This window comes from Pongo abelii, chromosome 6 (assembly GCF_028885655.2).
Source record: "Pongo abelii isolate AG06213 chromosome 6, NHGRI_mPonAbe1-v2.0_pri, whole genome shotgun sequence".
Taxonomy (NCBI): domain Eukaryota; kingdom Metazoa; phylum Chordata; class Mammalia; order Primates; family Hominidae; genus Pongo; species Pongo abelii.
In genome coordinates this window covers 128,726,806-128,749,995 of record NC_071991.2, presented here as the reverse complement: position 1 = coordinate 128,749,995, position 23,190 = coordinate 128,726,806, and the positions used below count along the sequence as shown (strand labels likewise).

At 35.3% G+C, this 23,190-nt stretch overlaps 1 protein-coding gene across 4 annotated transcripts in view; it reads right to left on the bottom strand.

Annotated features, from left to right (window-relative positions):
• MKLN1 (muskelin 1) overlaps positions 1-23,190 on the bottom strand; it is a 382,321-nt gene that overhangs the window by 60,086 nt on the left and 299,045 nt on the right. For all 4 annotated transcript variants that reach the window (XM_024249293.3, NM_001132120.1, XM_054558895.2 and 1 more), the window contains 3 exon segments: positions 18,195-18,272; positions 14,880-14,945; positions 473-585 (listed from right to left, as the gene is read on the bottom strand). In XM_024249293.3, the coding sequence (XP_024105061.1) occupies positions 473-585; positions 14,880-14,945; positions 18,195-18,272 (257 nt within the window).

The following is a 23,190-nucleotide window of genomic DNA, read 5'->3' as shown; positions in this document are numbered from 1 at the left end:
AAAAAAAATATATATATATATATACACACATATATATAAAATTTATGAAAACTGACATATAGTAAAATAACAGGAGCCAAAATAGTGAGATAGCGAGTGTCAAAAACACAATATTCCAGAAGAAATAAAAATAAGATGAACATTAAAAATAAGAATAGAGGTAGTGGAGACATAAGCAAAAAAGACAGTTACACAGTTACATTTCTAGGCTAAAGCAGTTTAAAAACAAAATGATATAAAAATCCCCATTTCTCTCTCTCTGTCTCTATAAAACAGATTTGGTTGTATATCAGTAGCTGAAGAGCCAGTTATAGAAGCTGAAATTCAAGAGTACTTAAAAAAACTTGTTTACCACAAATTCTATTGCTACTACTGCTGATAGACATTAGTGAAGAATACAATCATGCCGAAAAACAAGTGCACATCTACGCCCCTTCTGTAATATAGATGTATGAAAAGTCTGAGAACTTGCCTCTTTTTCAGTGTCTCTAGAGATACATGTCCACTGGTTCTCCTTCACACTGTACGCCCAGAAGTCAGCAAGATCTTGTGTTCCATCCCAGCCACCAAACAAATAAACAGTCTCTATGAAAATCAGAAAAATATGTGTAAAAAAATAAAGGACAAAATAAGCGTAAGCACCCAAACCTAGCCAGCTGTTTCTAAGGCCACTTAAGAAGGTACATCTAAATAAATTTTAAAATAAAAATTTTAACCTGGTAACTTTCTCAAATATATACTAGACTAGTATTTCCTAGGCATGAATATATGAAAAGGATGCTGCAGAACCACTATTTTGAGAGATTTATAAAAATACAGATAACTAGGAGGCATGTCCCAAGATTCTGATTCCACAGGTTTTCAATGGGTAAAAATGGGTCTGTATTTGTAAAGTAGCCCAGAAAAATTTAACGTGCAGCTGGTTTGGAGTTTCTGTGTTTGGCCTTGAAAACTTTACATTTACCAGCTTTTTAATAATGCAGCCACTTTTTATCCACTATGGAATTTTTTAAATTCAGATTCTAAAAAATAAAAACCCCAGAGGAATATATAGTGTAAAAGTACAGCATAAGAACATTTAGCTGTTTTTGAAAAAAGTCATATTAAAGGCAATTTCTCTCTATTGCTATATCAAAAACAATGGTTAAAACTAGCTTTAAGTTAAAATTAGATATCTTAAGAAAAAGTGATCCATAGCTTTGATATTCCTATAAAAACTGGGAGAAATTTTTCCAGATATATTGTGGTACGTTTAAGTCATCAGAAATTATCCTTTAAGTCATTCTAAGTATCTTGAGAATTTGGTTTCTTCTGACTCTGAAATGTCTATTATATTCACAGACTTTATCACTGACAAAACTGATTTTCTTGTTCAGTGAATAATGAATCTTTACATATAACATTGTGTATCATAGATCCTTCTTTATTTTTATTATTTATTTATTTATTTTGAGACAAGGTCTCTCTCTGTTGCCCATGCTGGAGTGCAGTGGTGCAATCATGGCTCACTGCAGCCTCCTGGGTTCAAGCAATCCCCCCACCCCAGCCTCTCGAGTAGCTAGGACTACAATAATATGCCACCATGCCCAGCTAACTTTTTTTGGGGGGGTGGGGGGGTACAGACAGGGGCTCACTATGTTGTCCAGGATGGTATTGAACTCCTGGCCTCAAGCAATCCTCCCACCTCAGCCTCCCAAAGTACCACAATTATAGGCATGAGCCACCCCATTCAGCCCCTTCTTCATGCAATAATAGTGCGTTTCCAATTTGGCACGGTGGCTCATGCCTGTAATCCCAGCACTTTGAGGGGCTGAGGCGGGTGGATCACGAGGTCAGGTGTTTGAGACCAGTCTGGCCAACATAGTGAAACCCCGTCTCTACTAAAAATACAAAAAAATCAGCCAGGTGTGGTGATGGGCACCTGTAATCCCACCTATTCAGGAGGCTGAGGCAGGAGAATCACTTGAACCTGGGAGGCGGAGGTTGCAGGGAGCTGAGATCACACCACTGCACTCCAGCCTGGGGTGACAGTGTGAGACTCTGTCTCAAAAAATAAAAAATAAAAAAAATAGTTGTTTCCTTTCTTCAAATATTTCCCCCTTTATAACTGTTTTAAGTCTACCAGTTGTATAAGCCCACCAATTACTATCTTTTAATGTTAAATAAAACACTATATGAAAACTGTAAAGTCATGTACTCTCTAACTAACACGCTTTAGGCCTGTACATACGGAAGCTGTCATCTAAGTTACATCCCACCATGCACGGTTACAATTCAAAGTGTACTTGGAAATACTAGAAGACTGTTTAAGAAAACCTTTTGCCATTCACAGAGTTAGGCTATCTTCTACAAGATTTCTGTCATATTTGCATATAATTTCAAACTCTAAGTAAATTTTTCAAGTGATTTGTCTCTTCTATCCCCCAAATACCATGGGAAATAAAAAAAATGCTTCACTGCTTTCTGGATAAGAACAGGCCACTGGAGCAGGACTGAGTTCTAGTACTAACTGGGTGATCAGTACAGGTCATTTAAACCCCCTAGGTTTTAGTTTTTTTCATCTGCAAAACTCTCAGTGTTGTGAAGTCCTTCAGATATAAGTTATATGAGGCCAGGCATGGTGGCTCATCTGAGGTCGAGAGTTTGAGACCAGCCTGGTCAACATGGTGAAATCCCGTCTCTATCAAAAATACAAAAATTAGCCTGGCATGGTGGCACACGTCTGTAATCCCAGCTACTCAAGAGGCTGAGGCAGGAGAATCGCTTGAACCCAGGAGGTGGAGGCTGCAGTGAGCTGAGATCGCACCACTGCACTCCAGCCTGGGCAACACAGAGAGACTCCATCTAAAAAAAAAAAAGTTACATGAAAACATTCCGAAGGCTGTCAAGTACAAACATCATTTCTACCTTTAAAATATACATAAAAATGAAAAGTACTCTGTATTTACTAAGTACAATAAAAATGATATTATAACTGACTACATGTCTAATTCAGTACGTAAAACTCTTTTGGCACTGTATAAGTGTGAAATAATGCCAATTATTTTAAACTACAAAAAAACTGTCCTATCTTGGAACTATAAAACAATCCATTATCATCGGTTAAGTAACATTCTGTTTCCAAAATGGCACACAGTAATACTCAGACACATAATTTTACAGAAAAAAAAAAAATTAAAGAATTTTCATCTGGCTTAAAAATTATTTGCCAAGTCCTCACTATAAAGGAAATTAACCCTGTTAAATTCTGAAGCCTGGAGAGGGGGTATGTAACTAAAATAGCAATAGCAATTGACTTTTTGTTTTATAGTGTTTCTGGGCACCCTCTGGATAAGGTTACCCTGGTTCATTAACTTTAATAACCCTTCCTTTTGGGCTCTGGGTTCTCAATGTTCTTTCTGAAAAGCAGGTCTCTTTGTACGCATAAATTCTCACAGAAAAGAAAACCCACATTTCCACAACAGCCTCATTGATAGCTGAGCAAAATAAAATCTGGCACGCAGTAAGCATCCTAATGGAATTAAGCCAAGATGTCATTCCTATCCATGAAAGCTTTGTGGTCCCAGCTGAAGTTTAATAGTAAAATTAAACGAATTGGATGGAAGCTGAGCCTTCTGACATACCTGAATGAAAATGCGTAACAAAAATTTTAATTAATTCATCTAATTATTTAAGTCATGCAAAGAAGAACTATTATCCAGAAACAGACACCAGAAAAGGTATTATTTAATGCACAAAGGATATCAAAGACCTTTAAAAATTATGGATATAATTGGAGAGAACTGTAGAGAGAAGGAAGTAGAAAAGAGAAAAAAGAAAGCATTAATATTTGCAGTAGGGTAGTAGATTGGCTTACGGAAGCCCATTCTCATGCATATAGGTTCTATAATAATTCATGTACATCTGGGGTAGTACGATCTTCTTCAAGGAGCAACCCCTTCACCCCTTCTCTATATTTTTTCTGAATGGGATATAGGCTATCCCATTTCTCCCAGCACTTTGAGGAATGTTTATTCAACACTTTTTGAGTACTGAGAATTCGCAAAGCACTTTAGAGAATTCAAAAGAAAGAAGACATAGTCCCCAGTCCCTATCCTCAAGGAACTTACAGTCTAGTCAAGAATATCAAAAGGCAAATAGATCAACATAACGCAGGGCAGACTAAATGTCATAAGAAAGGTAAACAAGGTAAAAAGCACCATGAGGGTTCAAAAGAGGGAAGACAGTATATCTGGCTGAGGGGACTCAGAAGAGATTTCATGGTGACAGTGGTATTTGACCTATGCACCAGCAGGAAGGCAGGATACAGAACAAAAAAAAAGAGGGCTTTTCAAACAGAGTAAAAAGAATAGCAAAAGTATAGAGACAGAAAAACACATCAAAAGTGTTTTAACGAACATGTACTCTAGTCAGGCAGATCTTGGCTACGATCCTGGCTCTATCACCACAGCTATGTGACCACCACACAGTTCCTTAACTATTGGTTTCTTAATCTCTAAGATGTGATACAGTATCTATCCCATAAAGCTGCTGTGAGAATTAAATTAAATTAAATAATGCATGTTAAATGGTTAAACTGTGTGATGAATAAATACACTGTTTGATTTAAAAGAACACACAGGTAGGAGGTGGAGAGGAGGTTAAAAGGCAGGTGTGTCCAGATCATGGAAGGGATTAAATAACAGGATAAAGACTTTGAACTTGACTCCACACAGACAGTGGAGAAGCCACAGAAGATCTTAGGCAGAGGGGTAGCAAGGTAACATCTGAACTTGCAGCATACAGGACTGACTGAAGGAGTTGAGAATGACAGAGATTGGAGGTAAAGTGGCCAGTAATAGCCTATGTTCGAAACGGCAAACAAATTTCGTTCTAAAACACTGAGTCAATCAATCACCAATCAATCAATTTTTCATTACTTAGGCCACAAAAACTAAAATTCAACCATATTCTTTGGTATAGTACATGTACCAATTTGGTACCAGTATAAAACAAACCCTGGAGCTACCGACTACCAGTAGTACCAATCTACACATCTTATATGCACTAAAAATAATGTAGAAATGTAAGGTATATAGAGACATCTCAGTGTCTTTTTGCACACTGGAACAGGCTTTTTATTTTTAGTGCCCAAGTGCAATATCTGTCTTCTACTTTGATTTTTAGGATAAATCAGACTGTGCTGATTGCATAATCCTCCACAAGATGGCACACTACTTTTGTAATTAAATCAGTTTTTCCACTCTGACACTGTATAGGATGTGTATACTACACATTGACATAGCCTGGGCCCAAAACTTAGACAAAATTCATGTATCAAAAAGAAGAGGCAGAGGAAAGGTTAACAGGCTGGTGAAAGAAGTTACCTTAATTCTTAGTTTAGACACCGAGAGAAAAAATTTTTTTAAAAAAAGGTTTTAAGAAACAAATTCATCTTTAAGATAGAAATAAAACTCTATAATATTTAGATGAAGAGTTTGAATCCTTCTAAAAGTGAAGTTTAGTAAGACTTAAATTAACATGACAATTTTTGAAGACAGAAATATTTTTGAATTTTTTGAAGGGGGAAAAATATTTTATATGCTCTCTACCTTTCCCTTCTTAAGCCATCCCCTTGAAGTATCATGAGCCAGCAGATTATCAACTGGATTCACTGCCTCCCTTTTTAAATAGAACTGTATTCTTACATAAAGCTATGATTACAACACTATCTAAATCTTTTGGGTGAATTCAAAATAGAGTTACTTTCCTTACTAAAAGGCTGAATGTTATGCCTATGACAATATACTTTGTATTCTTAATGTAGTCTGCATTTCAGAATTCCTTTCTGTTAACAGTGTAAAAGAAAGATGCACATTACTTTCAGAAGCACAGCCATATGAATAAATTTCTAATAGCAACCAAAACCCATGTTTAGGCACTCCCTTCAAAAGTTTCTTTAAGGAACATCAAGAAAAACTATGTGGTACCACATGTAAAAAAATAAAAGCACTTTCAGGCCGGACGTGGTGGCTCACTCCAGTAATCCCAGCACTTTGGGAGGCTGAGGCAGGCGGATCGCCTGAGGTCGGGAGTTCGAGACCAGCATGACCAACATGGAGAAAGCCTGCCTCTATTAAAAATACAAAATTAGCCGGGCGTGGTGGCACATGCCTGTAATCCCAGCTACTCAGGAGGCTGAGGCAGGAGAATCACTTGAACCCAGGACGTGGAGGTAGCGGTGAGCTGAGACTGTGCCATTGCACTCCAGCCTGGACAACAAGAGTGAAACTCCGTCTCAAAAAATAAATAAATAAATAAAAATAATAATAAATAAAAGCACTTTCATATAATAGCTACAGAACAGTTAAAGGTTCAAATTTCTACAGAAGGGCTCTTCCAAGTGACAAGCAACTCTCCATCAACTTCTTTTGTAGATACCAAATATTAGAGCTTTGCCTAAGTCTTCATACCTATTCTGACTGAGAAAGAAGAAAAAGGCTTAAACTGTAGGTTCTCAAAATGTAATTAGAGTTACACAACAAGGAACAGCCTAACACAATGGAAATTTATTAATATATTTCTAACTCAGCAGACTTCCACACTGAAACAAAACAGACACGGCTTTTCTCTTTCTATTCACTGTTCTTTTCCCAGTCGAAACCCAAGTCACAGTTGAAGAATCTTAAGTGGAGAGCTGCCAGGTATAGGGATTACAATTAATAAAACTGATCCAGTAGGACAAATTCAGTAGGACAAAATACAACATTCCTTCTCTACCATGGCATGAATGATAGGATTCCCTTAGGAGGGAAGAAAGCTTTGAAAATTAAATAATAAAATTTGTGCCATCATACACCTTTTAAAATGGTCACTGTATCCTTAGAGAAGACAGCAATATGGGGGAAAAAAAAAACCCTACAGACTAAAAAAAGAAAATAAAATCTAGGTACTATTAAGTTTCTAATATCTAAGAAAACAAGGTATATGAAACACCAGGAAGCAACAATTGCTTTAAAATATAAGCCATGTTAAATAAGCTGAAATTAACTTTATGAGTTTTACTCTAGTGAAGGTGTTCTTTTTTAAAAAAAATTTCTGGAGACAGAATCTTGCTCTGTCGCCTGGACTGGAGTGCAGTGGCACAATCATAGCTCACTGCAGCCTCGAACTTCTGGGCTCAAGCCATCCTCCTCAAGCCTCAGCCTCCCACAGAGCTGGGACTACAGGCACGTGTCACCATGCCTGGCTAACTAAAAAAAATATTTTGTAGAGACAGAGGTCTTGCTGTGTCGCCCAGGCTGATCTCGAACTCGCAGCCTCAAGTGATCCTTCCACCTCAGCATCCCAAAACTCTGGGATTATAGGTATGAGCTACCATGTCTGGCCAGTGTTCTTAATTCTGTGAGTTAATAAGAGTCTCTTTGATTATCTGAAGCCACGGATTCTCTTCCTAGAAAAAATTTGCAAATAGACAACATGTTGCACCTAACTTCAACAGATAAAGAATCCTTGTGCTAGAAAACTTTAAAATGCATACTTAAAGTAATAACTGGGCTTCTTTAAACTATATTTTACTACTTACGCACCAATTTTGTTAACATGGAATTTCCTGGTTGTTCAAACTCTACTTAGAGAAAGTTATTCTTCATTACTAAACTTATCTGATGTTCATCAAGAAAATTCTTATATGCACTTTAGTATTTTGTCTCAAAAATATTATAAATAAATTTATGGTGTCCCTTCCTAAGGCAACAATTATATAAAAGATTAAACAAATATACCACAATAACACTGGTTTTTTAGAATGTGGAATTATGAGTGAGTTACTTTTTCCCCTCAACACTGTTTTTCAAATTGTTTTAAACTTTTTCACAAACTTTTTAATTACTTTAAAACATTTCCATAGTGAAATTTTGTCAAATTATGCAAAAAACACACAAAAGAAAATTCCTTTGAGTTATATAAAATTCTCTCAGCATAATTAATCACTGCTGCATATTAATATATGGCATATCAAATGCATGTTATATAAATAATATATGCACATATAAAATACATTATTTCATTTAACTCTCACAATTACTTAGTTTATTATCACCATTTTAATCAATACAATTCATTCAAGATTGAATAAGAAGTCAGGGGTAGAGCCAGGATTCAATCTCAGGGATGTCAGACACCCATCTCTCCTTCCCACAAACTTAACACCTACCTATTATATTTGGCTGCCATATCATTTAAGATCTGACTAGAAAGGTTCTTTCAAAGATTGATGATAAATACAATCTCTTTGAAAGTGATTAAGATCAACCTGATAATTAAGGTAACTGCTGATCAATAACAGGGCTATGGTACCTAAATGATTAAATAGATACTTAGAGTATATGAAAGCCCTCAGTAAATTATGCTACTAATAGTCATAATAGAAATACAGAAGAAATTTTGGAGAGAAAAACCCAAGGATACACCAGATTCTGCACTTGAGCCCAAACCAAGTTCAGAAAGCAACAAATTTTACTTTAACAAATGCAAAGCTCTATATTTAGTTTTTCTACCTAGATCCCGAGGTAATGATAATTACAGCTTTGGGAAGCATAGTCTAAATGGTATAACAAGTAGAATCCGAAAATTTAAATATGTTCGAATATAACCAATAAAACAGATCCACCACAGAAAATATTAGTATAATAAATGACATAATAACCTGATCTACTTATCAAGGTTTACAGCAGTATCTGAATACAGTTTCCAGGTAAATATTTTTCTTTCTACTCAAAGGAAAATGAATTTTAAAACTTTGATCCAATCCAACAAATATTTAGTGCACATCTACTCCATTGTAGGCTCTATAGTCATAAAAATAAATAAGGCAAGATCCTTGTCCTTCCCCCCTTGTCCATGGGGGCTGGGAAGCTGGAGAGACAGCAATGGTATATACAACACCTATGTCAACAACTCTAAAACAATGTGGAAATTATTGTACTAATAATGGTTTGAACAGTGTTACATAAATGTAGAGGGAATTATTACTTTGGTTAGATCTATCTCCTGAACCTCAAACTAATATATCCAACTGCTTACTTGACACACCTATGTAGATGTCTAATTGGCATCTCAGACTTAACTTGTCTAAACTCAAGTTGCTGAACAACCCACCATATTGGATCCTCTTGTTGTACCCATCTTAGAGAATGGTTACACCATTTTTCTAATTGCTCAGGTCAAAACTTCAAGTCATCCTTAGCTTCTTTTTCTCACACTCCTCATCCAGTTCATCAAAAAATCCTGTCAGCTCTATATGATACCTTTTTTTTTTCTAGTTTCTCTCTCTCTCTCCCTGCCACCATGTGCTCCTCCTCTCTCTTTTTCTCTTTCAACTTCTCATACTCACTAATAGCTACTCTTTCATAAGCAGCCAGCTGATGGGCTCATTCCACATACTATCTTTTTTTTTTATTATACTTTAAGTTTTAGGGTACATGTGCACAACGTGCAGGTTTGTTACACATGTATACATTTGCCATGTTGGTGTGCTGCATTTATATGATACCTTTTAAAATACATCCAAAATGTGACCAATTTTCAACATTACTACTACCATTCTAGTATAAGCCAATGCTATAATCACTTCTCAAGTGAGCAATAGGCTCCTTAAAGGACTCGCTGCCCTTCACTCAATTTGTTTTGTTAAAATGCAAGGTCAGTTCATAGCATTTCTTAAACCCAACAGTGGCTTCCTACTTCAGTTAGCATATAGGTTAAATCCTAAACAAAGTCCTAAAAAACTCAACACAGTTTGTGCCCCCAGCTATTTCTCTGATTTCACCTCTTCCCACTCTCTTTCTCTGACTTCACCTCTTCCCACTCTCTTTCTCACATACCTCTGATCTAGCAACAAAAATTCTGGAAAAAAACCAAGAGTAGTAGAAAGGTGGCAACGTTTTACTTTGTAATAATATCAGTTCAATAATGAATATCACCTGTATGAAGACACTTTATTTGAATACCTGGTTCAGAAGTACTTACCATAAAATGTCAATTAAGATAGGGATTAAGTCCCTTAAGAATATCTGTAATGAGGCCAGGCACGATGGCTCATATATGTAATCCTGGCGCTTTGGGAGGCCGAGGCAGGATGATCACCTGAGGTCAGAAGTTCAAGACCAGCCTGGCCAACATGGCACAAGAGTGTCCTACCAAAAATACAAAAATTAGCTGGGCGGGAGCCTGTAATCCCAGCTACTCGGGAGGCTGAGGCAGGAGAATCACTTGAACCCTGGAGGCAGAGGTTGCAGTGAGCCGAGATCATGCCACTGCACTCCAGCCTGGGCAACAGAGCGAGACTCTGTCTCAAAAACAAAAAAAAAAAAAAAAAAATCTATATATATACACACATATATATGTAATGAATCTTCCCAGAAAACTACACAAAGACAAAAATTTTGCACACCATTTAAAGACTATGATGGGCTCCCTTAAAATCTATTCATGAAGCTTCATGTAAACAAACATGAAATAGCCAAAGGATAGAGAACAGAAGAAAAAATCGACAGCAATGGCTAGCTGAAATAAAAGACTGGGAATGCCAAGGCGTGAAAGTTGTTAGACTTCTGAAGTGTTTTCTGATTTCTTTTGTTTTCTCTTGATCAGATTCCTGGATTACCCACACTCACAACCAGAGACCTGTTTAATTTAACCTGAACCGTAATTTCAGTCTTGTGAAAGTTCAGAGCTTTTCCTATTGAGTCCCAGGGCATCTTTCCTCATATTTCTCTCTGCTTCCAGACACTGGAATCCACAGAAGTTGCCTCACTACTGTCCTACCTCAGTTTGAACCCCAAACCTAATTGTCTCACCAGTATCTACCAAAAAATAAATAAATAAAAATCAACTCCCAGATCAATTTTACTAGAGAAAACTTCTGAGAATTTGGTGAGTAAAGACAGAGTCATGTCATGAAATGTGGCATTCGGCCATCCTGCTGGCTCTACCACTTATCTCAAGCTTGTCCAGCCTGCGGCCCACGGGCTGCATGAGGCCCAGAATGGCTTTCAATGTGGCCCAACACAAATTTGTAAACTTTCTTAAAACATTATGAGACTTTTTTTGTGATTTTTTTTTTAAGCTCATAAGCTATTGTTAGTGTATTTTATGTGTGTCCAAGACAATTCTTCTTCCAATGTGGCCCAGGAAAGCCAAAAGATTGAACACCCCTGATTTATCTCTCTTTTATTTATTTATTTATTTTTGAGACGAAGTCTTGCTCTTGTCTCCCAGGCTGGAGTGTGATGGCGCAATCTCGCCTCACTGCAACCTCCGCCTCCCGGGTTCAAGTGATTCTCCTGCCTCGGCCCCCCGAGTAGCTGGGATTACAGGCGCCTGCCACCATGCCCGGCTAATTTTTGTATTTTTAGTAGAGACGGGGTTTTACCATGTTGGCCAGGCTGGTCTAGAACTCCTGACCTCAGGTGATCCACCCGCCTCGGTCTCCCAAAATGCTGGGATTACAGGCGTGAGCCACTGTGCCCGGCCATTTCTTTCTATTTTTTGTTCCCTTTCTCTGGTCCTAACGAGACAATTTCTCTTAGTGTTACAAAAATAGTTCCTTCTACAATCAGGTCTCAGTATTTTACTTTGTACTCCAAAGGACCTTCACAAATAAATACAGTTCTCTTCCTAAAAAGAATGCTATTGAGTAAAATTTTCTCCAACTTATAATTAAGTAGAAATTTTAAAAATACATTTTAAATAAAAAAATTTTAAATCACTGGTAATTGTACCACCAGACGTAACTAAGGTCAATATTTTGGTATGTGTCCTTCTAGTCTTCCCCTCTATAGTGAATGATAAATTTAAAATGAATCATCACTTCTATCCCTATTTCTATACTAAGATATCAAAATGTCGACAAAAGGTTTCAGATAGCTCTTCTTGGAAACATATTTTTTGAACATAAAAAATAAAACAAAAAAACAGAAGAGGAATTCCACCTCCAAATGTTTTATATGCCATCTCTATTACTGATAACAAGAATCACCTGAATCTGGTGAAATCCTTTCGACCTCAATGTCCATGTATAGTTAGTACTGTTTCCACACTATATGTGGCAATGGTAACATACTGAAAAGCATGAGAACTTGAGCAACAGACAACTGTATATTAAATGACCACCCATGATTTCTTTTAAAGGCTGAAAAAACTAGTTTTGTCATCAACCATGGGCCTAAATAAAGTTTGACCCAGAATTCATAATGATTAGAAGAAAAAAAGAAAGCACTCCAAATAGGTGCAAAATGGCTCTAACAAAAATATCTACTAACAGGATAATTCCCCAGATTTTCTTTGGTAGAAATATTTGCTTAAAAGTGTATTTCTAAAGTACTTCTGTAGCTTTCTATAAACTGGTGTCAATATTGAAGTGTGGATATAGGCCGATTTTTCTTTGTACACCCTCGCTAACCTATAATAAATCCTTAGAAGCTATCAGAAAGAGATTATTCCTTTAAAGGTCCCATCTGGAGTAAAATTCCATGACTACAATAGTCATTCTCGCTACGCTTTCTTATAATTTCTAAAGTAAATCTAGTAGTTACTCAAATAACATTTTTCCTCTTTTTTTTTTTTTTTTTTTTTTTTGACAGGGTTGTGCATTGTTGCCCAGGCAGGTGTGCAGTGGTGTGATGATGGCTCACTGTAGCCTCCAATCCTGGGCTCAAGCAGTCCTTCTGACTCAGCCTCTTGAGTAGCAGAGACTACAGGCATACACCACCACACCCAGCTGATTTTTTTATTTCTTATAGAGATGGGGTCTCACTATGCTGCCTAGGCTGGTCTTGAACTTGTGGGATCAAGCGATCCTCCCGCTTTGGCTTCCCAAAGTGTTGCAACTACAGTCACGAGACACTCACTGTGCCTAGCTGAAATATTTTTTTAAAGGGAGTAGGGGTAAGGACCCTGACCATCAAGAGTTTGCTGAAATCCTACCCCTAATGCATAAAACAAAAATATTATAGAAAAATATCTAGGCCTTCGTGCCACTGCACTCCAGCCTAGGCGACAGAGCACGACTCCGTCTCAAAAAAAAAGAAAGAAAGAAAGAAAAATATCTAGGCCTTTATCACTTTATTGTAAGTATTTCAAGGCTCTCTGACCTGAAAAGTTAGATTTTAATTCTCAATGACTTGCTCACACTAAGTTCTGTCATGACATTTGCCTATTCTTTGAATAATTTTCTGTTTTCAAATTTCATGGATTATAAAAAGAGGAAAATTTTTTTTGTCTTTCTTACACATGTACTTTACCTATCACATATGGTTCATCTCTCATAGTAATTAACGCAGTAAGCACTATGAAAATTCCTTCTGCCTCCCCAGATAAGGTGAGCTTTAAATGTTAAAGTAAACCATATTACTTTTATATTTTTAAGGAAAGTGCATTTTGCTTTAAAAGGTAAAGGTTCCTTTCAAATAAACATAGATTTAGTATATTATTATAGCATACTATAACCAAATCTGTTTGAAAGGGTGGGCTGGGCATGGTAGCTCACACCTGTAATACAAGCACTTTGGGAGGTTGCAGCAGGCGGATTGCTTGAGCCCAGGAGTTCAAGACCAGCCTGGGCAACATGGCAAAACCTCATCTCTATTTTAAAACCAGGTTGGGCAGGGGAGGGGTGTTTAATAATATTTTCCTTATAGTACTGTGGAGAAAAAAGAAAAGCATTACAAATTCTACTCTATGTTCAAAAAAAGGGGAAGCTACTGTAGAAAATCTAAAAATAAATTTTCATGTCTATATTCATAAATTATTTAATTATTCTGGATAAAAAACCAATTTGTATATAAATCTAGCTCTTTAGTAAATAAGCATATGAATATTTACTATACTCTCAGGCAGAAAAAAAAGATGCCTAAGACTCTATAGCTAACTGAAGCCTATTTCTGTAGGGCAGAAAGGCATTTGGAAAGAGGGACCAAGATTAAGAAAGTGAATTCCTATACCTTAAAAATGAACCTTTTCCAAAGAGACCCTAATAAGAGTCTCAAACCAGTTCAGAGGTTATCATAGAAATTTAGCTTTTAATTTTAAATTTAAAATTATAATTTCTCTTACAAAAATTATGAAAATAAATTCATGTCAAGAAGACTTAGTATCTACACTGTAACCATTTTTATTCTTAATTATTTTAGAATGAGTCTCCAAGCAATTATTTTATTCCCGAAGTACTATGAGTTGGCATAACACACAGTAGAATTGAGCATTCATTACACTTGGAAAGAGTGGTATTCTATGCAGTAAAGTTTTCTAAAATCCAATAATAAAATATAGCTATGGTAGATTATTGATATTATTTGCTTTTTAAGCTGCTAATCTGAGACCTATTATAATGTTGGCATTAACCTCTAAATATTATGGTAATTAAGTTTTCCTAGGTTTTAGAAACTTAAGAAAAACGTTTGCTACCAAGCTTCAGAACAAAATTTAAAAGACAGGAAAAAAAAAAACCAAAAACAAACAAAAAACAACAACTAAATTATTTACAGGCTTGTGAACAGTTTTTAGCAATTAATGGACTTACCAACACTTAGCTGCCTAATTTGATATCTGCTTCCTCTAAAAATATATCTTAGTTCTCTTTATTCCAGTAATTCCCATATTACTCTACTATATAAGTGCAACAAAAATCCAGAAATACACCAGTTTTCCATGAAAATACAACACATATAAACTAGACACATACACACACGCACAGACACACATAAAAGGCCGCATGTTAAACTGTTTTTAGGCAATCTAATTTCATTTGTGTAAGAGCCCTCCACCCCCCGCCCCTTCCTTACCTGCCACTGCCTGGTTTAGATGATGCCTGTAGCCAATGAAGATTTTGCTCTACTCACCTGTTTGAACATCAATAACCATCTGATGGCCTCCTCTCATTCCCGGACGGTTATCTTCCCCATCACCTTTAGAAGAAATAAGTTTCTTTTAAAAGAATAACAAAGAACAGCATATCCAGAGTAAATTTATTCATAAGTCTGTAATCAGTAGTAAAAATAACCCACCCTTATTTTTTCAAAATATTAAGAATAAGTAAAAGGACTCATAAAAGTAACAGTATGACTCAAATCTGTGTTTATAATAATCTTGTTCTTTTTTCCAAATGCTTTCAAGACATTAATGAACTTGGAAGTTATTTTTGATTTATTTATGATCAATGCCACAAACCAGCAAAGACACAGAATATTATACAAAAACATAAAACAAAAATCTCTAAGCTACTTGAGTGCCAAAGTGAAGGTCAAAAACAATTACAAAATTAGATCTCCTGTATATATTCTAGGCATAGTTCATTAGCATGATGAGCAGTTTTAAAGTTGAGTTATCAAACTATTTACAAAAACAAAGATGTTATCAAGTTTTATATTAATGATATTTTGTATAATGTGTACAATTATTTTGTATAATTTTTGTATAATTCTGTACTTTGTATAATTATTTTATATAACTTTGTATAATGTATAATGTATTAATTTTGTGCCAATATTTCAGCAATCAGTTCCCACCTAATTTACCAACTATTTTATGTAAGTACTGACTGAGGAAATCTAAGATTTACTTCACTTTGATCTTATTTCCATCACAGAGCTTAACAGGCAGGTTTAAATACAATCAGTAAAACTTCATTTAAACTTCCAAAAGAGAACACTATTATTCAACTTGTATCTAATCTTACTTTACACCAAATCTTATATAAATAAAGTTATGGCCAGGTGCAGTGGCTCAAACCTGTAATCCCAGCACTCTGGGAGGTCAAGGTGGGTGGATCACCTGAGGTCAGGAGTTCATGACCAGCCTGGCCAATATGGTGAAACCCTGTCTCTACTAAAAATACAAAAATTAGCCGGGCATGGTGGCGGGTGCCTGTAATCCCAGCTACTCAGGAGGCTGAGGCAGGAGAATCACTTGAACTCGGGAGGTGGAGTTTGCGCCACTGCACTCCAGCTGGGCAACGAGAGCGAGACTCCATCTCAAAAAAAAAAAAAAAAGTTATAAATTCATTTCAGCAGTTCAAAAGGTTATAAGATTCTAATGTCTTACTTGATATGAACTAGAAAGCCTAAGGCTTTCTTCATAGCTCTCCTATTAGTTGAAATATATTACTTTGGCTAATAAGTTTCCCTGTATTGGCTTTCTCCTAATGTAAAATTGAGAATATCCAATTTTATACTAATTTCACTAGGGTGCTATGAAAATGACTGAAATGTCAGTTCTTATATACAGAAAATAAGATACAAAACTGAAGCTTTTCATTACTACTGTATTCAGCGGCTAATCATCCAGAAGTTCCCTCCAAATCCTTTCTCCTAATAGTTAAGCCTTTAGATTGTGCAATTTATTATCATTGAAGCTTTGCCCTTTTCTTCTTTCCTTCCCCCATCAGTCAGTACCATATCGCCATCTTTAAGAATAGATTTAAGAAAGCATATTCATCCCTGAGAGGTCTGAGGGAAAAAAGAAAGCACTAAAATGAATTCATTTTCAGTATGTTTGTATTTTATATGTTGAATCCATTAGTTTGCAGATACACAATTACTGTCTGTTTGCTATAATATGTGTGTCTTTGAAGAAAATTACCTCATACATGACTGATAAAATAGGAGAAGATGTTCATGTAACATCAATTATAGAGGTTCTTAAGCAATTTTCCCCTGCATATTAATGTGCAACACTATCAGGAGAAAGCTTTCTCACAACTAAAGAGAAGTCCTTAGTAATATATGAAGACCACAATGAAAATAGCTCAGTATCCATAGAACTGCCTTCCTTTAACACAAACAGTTGCATTAAGAAATTGCTACACTTTCCACTATGTTAACTATCTGGCAAAGCAGTGAGTACAGATGAAGAAGTGACAAAACCTTCCCCCTTACATGAAAATAAGGTATTCATGAAGAAGACAATACTCTGGATCCAATTTCAAGTTTTGATGAAAACAGTCTCTATTAGAAGCAAATGCCCTCTAGGATCTACATTTCAAAGACAGAGGCATAAGCCCAGGGCTTAAGTCTCTAAACACACTATGATGTTCAATATAAATACCTTTAAAAATTTAAATGTACTGATATTTATTTTTATTACAATTATTACACTAGTTTTTATTAGTAGCTGGTTATAAAGTTCCACAGATTTAGAATGGTCTTCTGCCTTTCTATTTTTCTTATATGCCTTGCTAGGTTTAGCAAATAATTTTGCAGAACTTAAGGTTTTCAAGAACATGTGTATGGCATTACAACACAGCCTATAATTTTACACCATGCTTCTATCAAAGCAGTTTATAATGATATTCTGTGTAAAAGCTGCCCAACCTTCTGTTATGGCAGTAAAACAAAAAGGTTTAAAAAGAAAATTTTAATATAACAAATGAATTTTGCCACCTAGTTAAGGAACCTATGTCTTGTTTTAAACATCTGCTTTTTATTTATTTTGCTGTGGTTATTGTTTTGTTTTTTGAGACAGAGTCTCGCTCTGTTGCCCAGGTTGAAGTGCAGTGGTATGAACATGGCTGACTGCAGCCTTGACCTCCCAGGCTCAAGCCACCCTTCTACCTCAGTACCCTAAGCAGCTGGGACCACAGATGCCTGCCAACATGTCTGGCTAATTTTTTTTTTTTTTTTTTTTTTTTTTTTTGAGATGGAGTCTCCATCTGTCTCCCAGGCCGGAGTACAACAGCGTGATCTCAGCTCACTGCAACCTCTGCCTCACAGGTTCAAGTGACTCTCCCACCCCAGCCTCCCGAGTACGTGGGATTACAGGTGCACACCATCACACCCAGCTAATTTTTGTATTTTTAGTAGAGACAGGGTTTTGCCATGTTGGGCAGGCTGGTCTTCAACTACTAACCTCAGGTGATCTGCCCACCTTGGCCACCCACAGTGTTGGGATTATAGGTGTGAGCCACCACACTCGGCTGTATAGCTAATTTTTTGTAGAGACAGGGTCTCACCATGTTGCCCAGGCTGATCTTGAACCTCTGGGCTCAAGCAATCCTCCTGCCTCAGCCTCCAAAAGTACTGGGATTAGACATGAGCCACTGCACCTGGCCAACATCTTCTTTTTTATTAACATAGTACTATCATACTTGAACTACCTTGGGAAAACTGAAGACTGAGACATTAATGAAAAAGAACTACAATCTAGAAGGTATGGCTCACCTTTGGTACTTTTGGGAATGATTTGACTCCATCGTGGCTTATATTCTTGTTGACTGATATACTGATTGAACAAGCCATCTGCCAATATTGAAGAATGAGAAAGAATTACACCTTAACTACTTACATTATTTATTATAGAAAAAAATTAAAATTTAAAAGATTACATTAAGAGAAATTACTAATATATCACTAATACAAAAACACATTTTCATAAAATATGCATCACTTCAATTTCACTTCATGCTACCCCAAATATAAATGGTAAAATATTAATTGACACAACCATGCAAACAAATTGCTTTAGGGGAAGCTCATATTAAACGTACTATGTTTCTCATCATTATTGTACCTATTAGACACAAAGTCATTGCTGCACTCAATGGACAAGTATGTGACATTATCAGAGGGTTAGAGACCTTGAAAGAAGGAAAAGGGAGTGAACTGGGAGGGGAAAAAAAGTCATAAGACAATTTAAGGCTAAAAAATAGAAGCAGGAGAAAATAAAAATAAATAATCTGAATAAATGTTCTACTTCATTGAAAAAAGATCTTATATATCTTTAAAAAATCATTTCTATCATTATTATAAATATAATCAAGAAGAGGAAAGGATAACTAAAGATTAGGAGAATTATATTTTCTTTTTGTGATCTCCCACCACTTGTCTTTATTTCAACTATGAAATTCTTAATCTTTACATCCTATAATGACATGGATTCATTGCATCCTAATCTCTTTCCCCCAACAGTGCTTTGTGCCAGTACTTTTTGCCACCCATATCCAAGAGAACTAGAGAAGAAAATAGAGCTCCAACAATTTTGGTCTAGGTCCTTGATACATTTTCAGGAAAAGGGAACACTAACTTTAACATGTGAATTCCATTATTATACAGTGTTGAGTACAAAACTACATAAAGATAAAAGTACTAACAGCAGTAATAAAACTATACTTATGGAACACTTACCAAATGTTAGAATTTATGCTGTCTCATCTCATTTAATTCTAAAAACAATCCTATGAACTACACATTATCATCTCCATTTTATAAATCCGGAAATTTGTATTTAAAAAAAGTAAGAAACTTAACCAAAACCACACAGCTCTTAAATGGTGGGGTTGGGACTAAAGTTCTACCATGTTTTCCTTACTCCTGATTCTGCTGTATCGATAAACTCATAATCTACTTAAGTTGTTACACTAGTTACTGTAATGGTATGGAGACTGAACTCCCTACATACATCCCCACATATACACCTAAATAATTCTGAAGCCCTATTCCCATGGCCCTCAACAAAGATTAGTTGAAGAACAGTATGGAACCCAATTTTGGCTAATGAAACATGAGAAATCTTCTGGGAGACTTCTAGGCAATTTTTCCTTACTTCTAAAAAGACATACAGAAAAAAAAAATCTACTTTTATTCCTCTGGAATATCTGCATGTAATGTATACAAATATTAAAAGCCAATTTGTCAAAGTACAAGAATGCAGTCAATTCTATAATGATGACACAGCAGAGAGAAAGAAAGAAATGATCACTGAATCAACCAACCATGAAATCTGCCTTACCTCTGGACTTCTTGCTATGTGCTACAATAACATTTCCTTACTTTTTAAGCTAGAAACCCTAGCTTTTACATGCACCCAAATAGATCATAATTTATAAAGTTACTTTTACTATTAAACTCTGTCATGTGACTCAATTTAAAAGTAAAACTGTTTTCTGCGATTTATATATTCACCAGAGACCAAGCAATTTAGAGCACTCCCCCTAATCTTTCTGGGTAATTATGAAGCTCAGTCGTAACCAACCCTTTCACTTTCAAGACTTTTCAGCTGGCTTTAACTGGAAACCTCCATCCTGCAGGCACACTCATCAAATTTCCTTTCTTCTTTGCCTTTGAGACTTTTCAAAATTCTTCCAAAAAGTCAATAAATACTGTAAATACTAAAGCAGGGTAAAAGTTAAAAAAAATGCATTGCTTTTAGTACCTTGTTTTAATGTAAAAGAACTTCTACAACTTTCACAATCTAAAAACAAAAAGTTGACACCTCTGCATCCCAAATAATCTCCATGCTCCCTATTATTTCTAATTCTTGCAAACGCTTGCTAATAGGGCCTTTTGCCTTGGTAGGCTTGCTTTAGATATGTAATTCTGCAAAAAACTCAGCCTCTCTATTGAAACAATGACATTCTCATCTATAAAAATATGATATCCATTACACTGTTTGAAAATCTTAGAAACAAATTAGTAAATAAGAAATTTAAAGATGCCTGTGAACCATGTGAGTTCAAAAATTATTTCTGTTTAAAGAAGAAGTCAGGCAGTTGCTAATATTTCTGTAAGTCTATTTTTGACAAAAATCTAAAGCAAGAGATCAGAACAGTCAGATAAAATTAAAACTATCCAAAAGAAATTAAAATATCATTAGGAGAAAGCACACTAAGAACTAGTTGTTAATAATTTTTAAACTATTTAACTACCGTCTCCAGGTCCAATATCACTTCATTTTTTTCCCCTATAATTATGACTATACTAAATATATTTCATACAGTCCTCACTGAGCACAAGCTGTTCTTTTCTCCAATAATAGTGGATACTCTCTTTAAAAAGCACATGATGGCCCAGCCTCGTGGCTCACACCTGTAATCCTAGGGTTTTGGGAGGCTAAGGCAGGAGGATCATTCAAGGCCAGGAGTTCAAAACCAGTCTGGGCAACACAGAAATCCTGCCTGCACACACATGCACACATACACACACAACATGATTTAAAAAACATGATTTAGGAAGCTTTCACCAAAAGGGGAAAAAATTTCAAATCTCTTGCCCAGAATTAAAAAGAAAACAAAACCAAAAAAATCCACATAGATTATAGTACTGCTGCCTAGTTGTATTTATATTTGGTAAACTCAAACTTTTATCAAATTTGATTTTGCACCAAAATAGAGATTACATACAAAAGAAATAATTTAAAATGCATGTATAGGTAAATAACTTATAGAGCATAAAATCCTTTTTGACCATTCAAGAATGATTAGATCAAAAAGAATTTTTAAGAAGCTGATTTCATCAGTTTGTCCAAATTCTGAAAAAAACAGCAATATTATGCCAGTAAGAATATAATAGTCAATATTAGGATACTGAACCAGTAAATATTTACTAAGACGGTAAAGCTTAGAGATAAAGAGTATGGATTTTTGGCACCAGACTACCTGAATTCAAATCTTAGCTCTGTCACTTACTAGATACACCATCTTAAGCAAATTAAGCATTCTCATATATTAAACGGAAATAACAACAATACTTAACCTAGAAGGTAAGTATGAAAATTAAATAAATTCATATAAAAGGCCTAGGAGAATAAATGGCACATTGTCAAGCTCTCAGATGTATGTTACTTATGATGATGATGATGATGATGACAATGATGCAGTGTTTGGAAATGTACTTGACAGAAAATTAACAATCTTTTATGAACAAAATGAGAAATATAGCACCGAGGCAAATAGGAGTTAAGAGGAGGAAGGAGTGATTCAGTGAGAATATAATGAAAGAAGATACCTTGAAACAGTTGGCTTTGAAGAATGCACTGGAACTTAATTATATAAAAAGGAAGGTAATAGGAAAGAGAATACAGCATACACAAAGGCACAAAGGCATAAATGAGCAAAAATTATGAAAAAAAAAAAACCATGTTTCAGAAAAAGGGTCTGGCAGTTGGGAAAGGGGAAAAAAGTGAGATTTTGCATTATGAGCATTGCTAAGAAACAAAATCTTAAAGAGAAAAAAGGTGTTATAAGGAAAAATCTTGCTATCCTGGAACACAGCCCTACCTCCTAACTCACAAGAAGCTTCTAAAAATAGGAAAAATTCACCACATTCAAATATTAATAATGTCAAAAAAAGAATCAACCCAGGAATTATACCACAATATAAAAAGGAAAAGAAATGAATTTTTTAAAGTAGCAAATGAATCTGATTCAACAGAAAAATGTAGCCTGCAATAGATGAAAGTAGCCAAATACCTTTCCACAAATTTATTCCACAAATAAAAAAAAGCAACTCTCTCTATGAAACATGAGTACAGATTAGAGATATAAGCAGTTGGAAAGTAGACATCTAAATAGTTGGAAAAGAAATGGTAAGACAACCAAAGGAAACAAAAACTGAATTGTTAGAAATAAGAGAAAAGAGGAATGAAAAAATTGAAAATATCACAGAACTGAAGGTCAAAGTGTAAGAAAGAGACACTAAAAATAATATAGTAGTGGAAATGGGATAAAGGGTTTAGAGAAGCTTAAAATATTAAACAGAAATGTGCAGTTAAAAAAGATAAAGGAGAAAATAAAAGAAATGATAAACAAAGGCAACATATATTTAATTGAAAGAAAACCAAAATAGACAATAGTTAACAGGGCTGCCACACTGGAGTTTCGGACAGCCTTGTTAATGTAACTACAAAATAATCTAAAACAAATATAAAATATTTAAACAGAGGAAAAAAGATTATATTAAAAAAATGGCAGTTGAAAATGACAGCACACCTCTCAACAGCAACAATGGAAGCTGGTTAATAACAGTCGAATGATATTCAAAATGTATTTCAAGAAAATAAGCGTCAATCTGGAATTCTACATCTAGCAAAAATACCCTCCTAGAAAGGAGACAAAATTTTCAGGCCATCAATTCTGAGAGAGTTGAGCTGCATTATAGAAGAAATTCTAAAGGATGGGCTTACGGCACAGGGAACGAACACAATCCTAGATATAAGATTAAAGATGCAAACAGTAATGAAGAGAAAAAAACCCCAGTAAATATTTGGGTAAAATTAATGAATTTTTTTATGTATATTTTTTCATATAACAAATAAAATATTTGCTATATAAGACAAATATTTTATAGGGTCTTTGAACATGGTATCAAAATAAATGACAACAATAGAGCAACTGACAACAATAGAATAATGAATTAGAAGGTGAGAATATGAAGCTGAAAG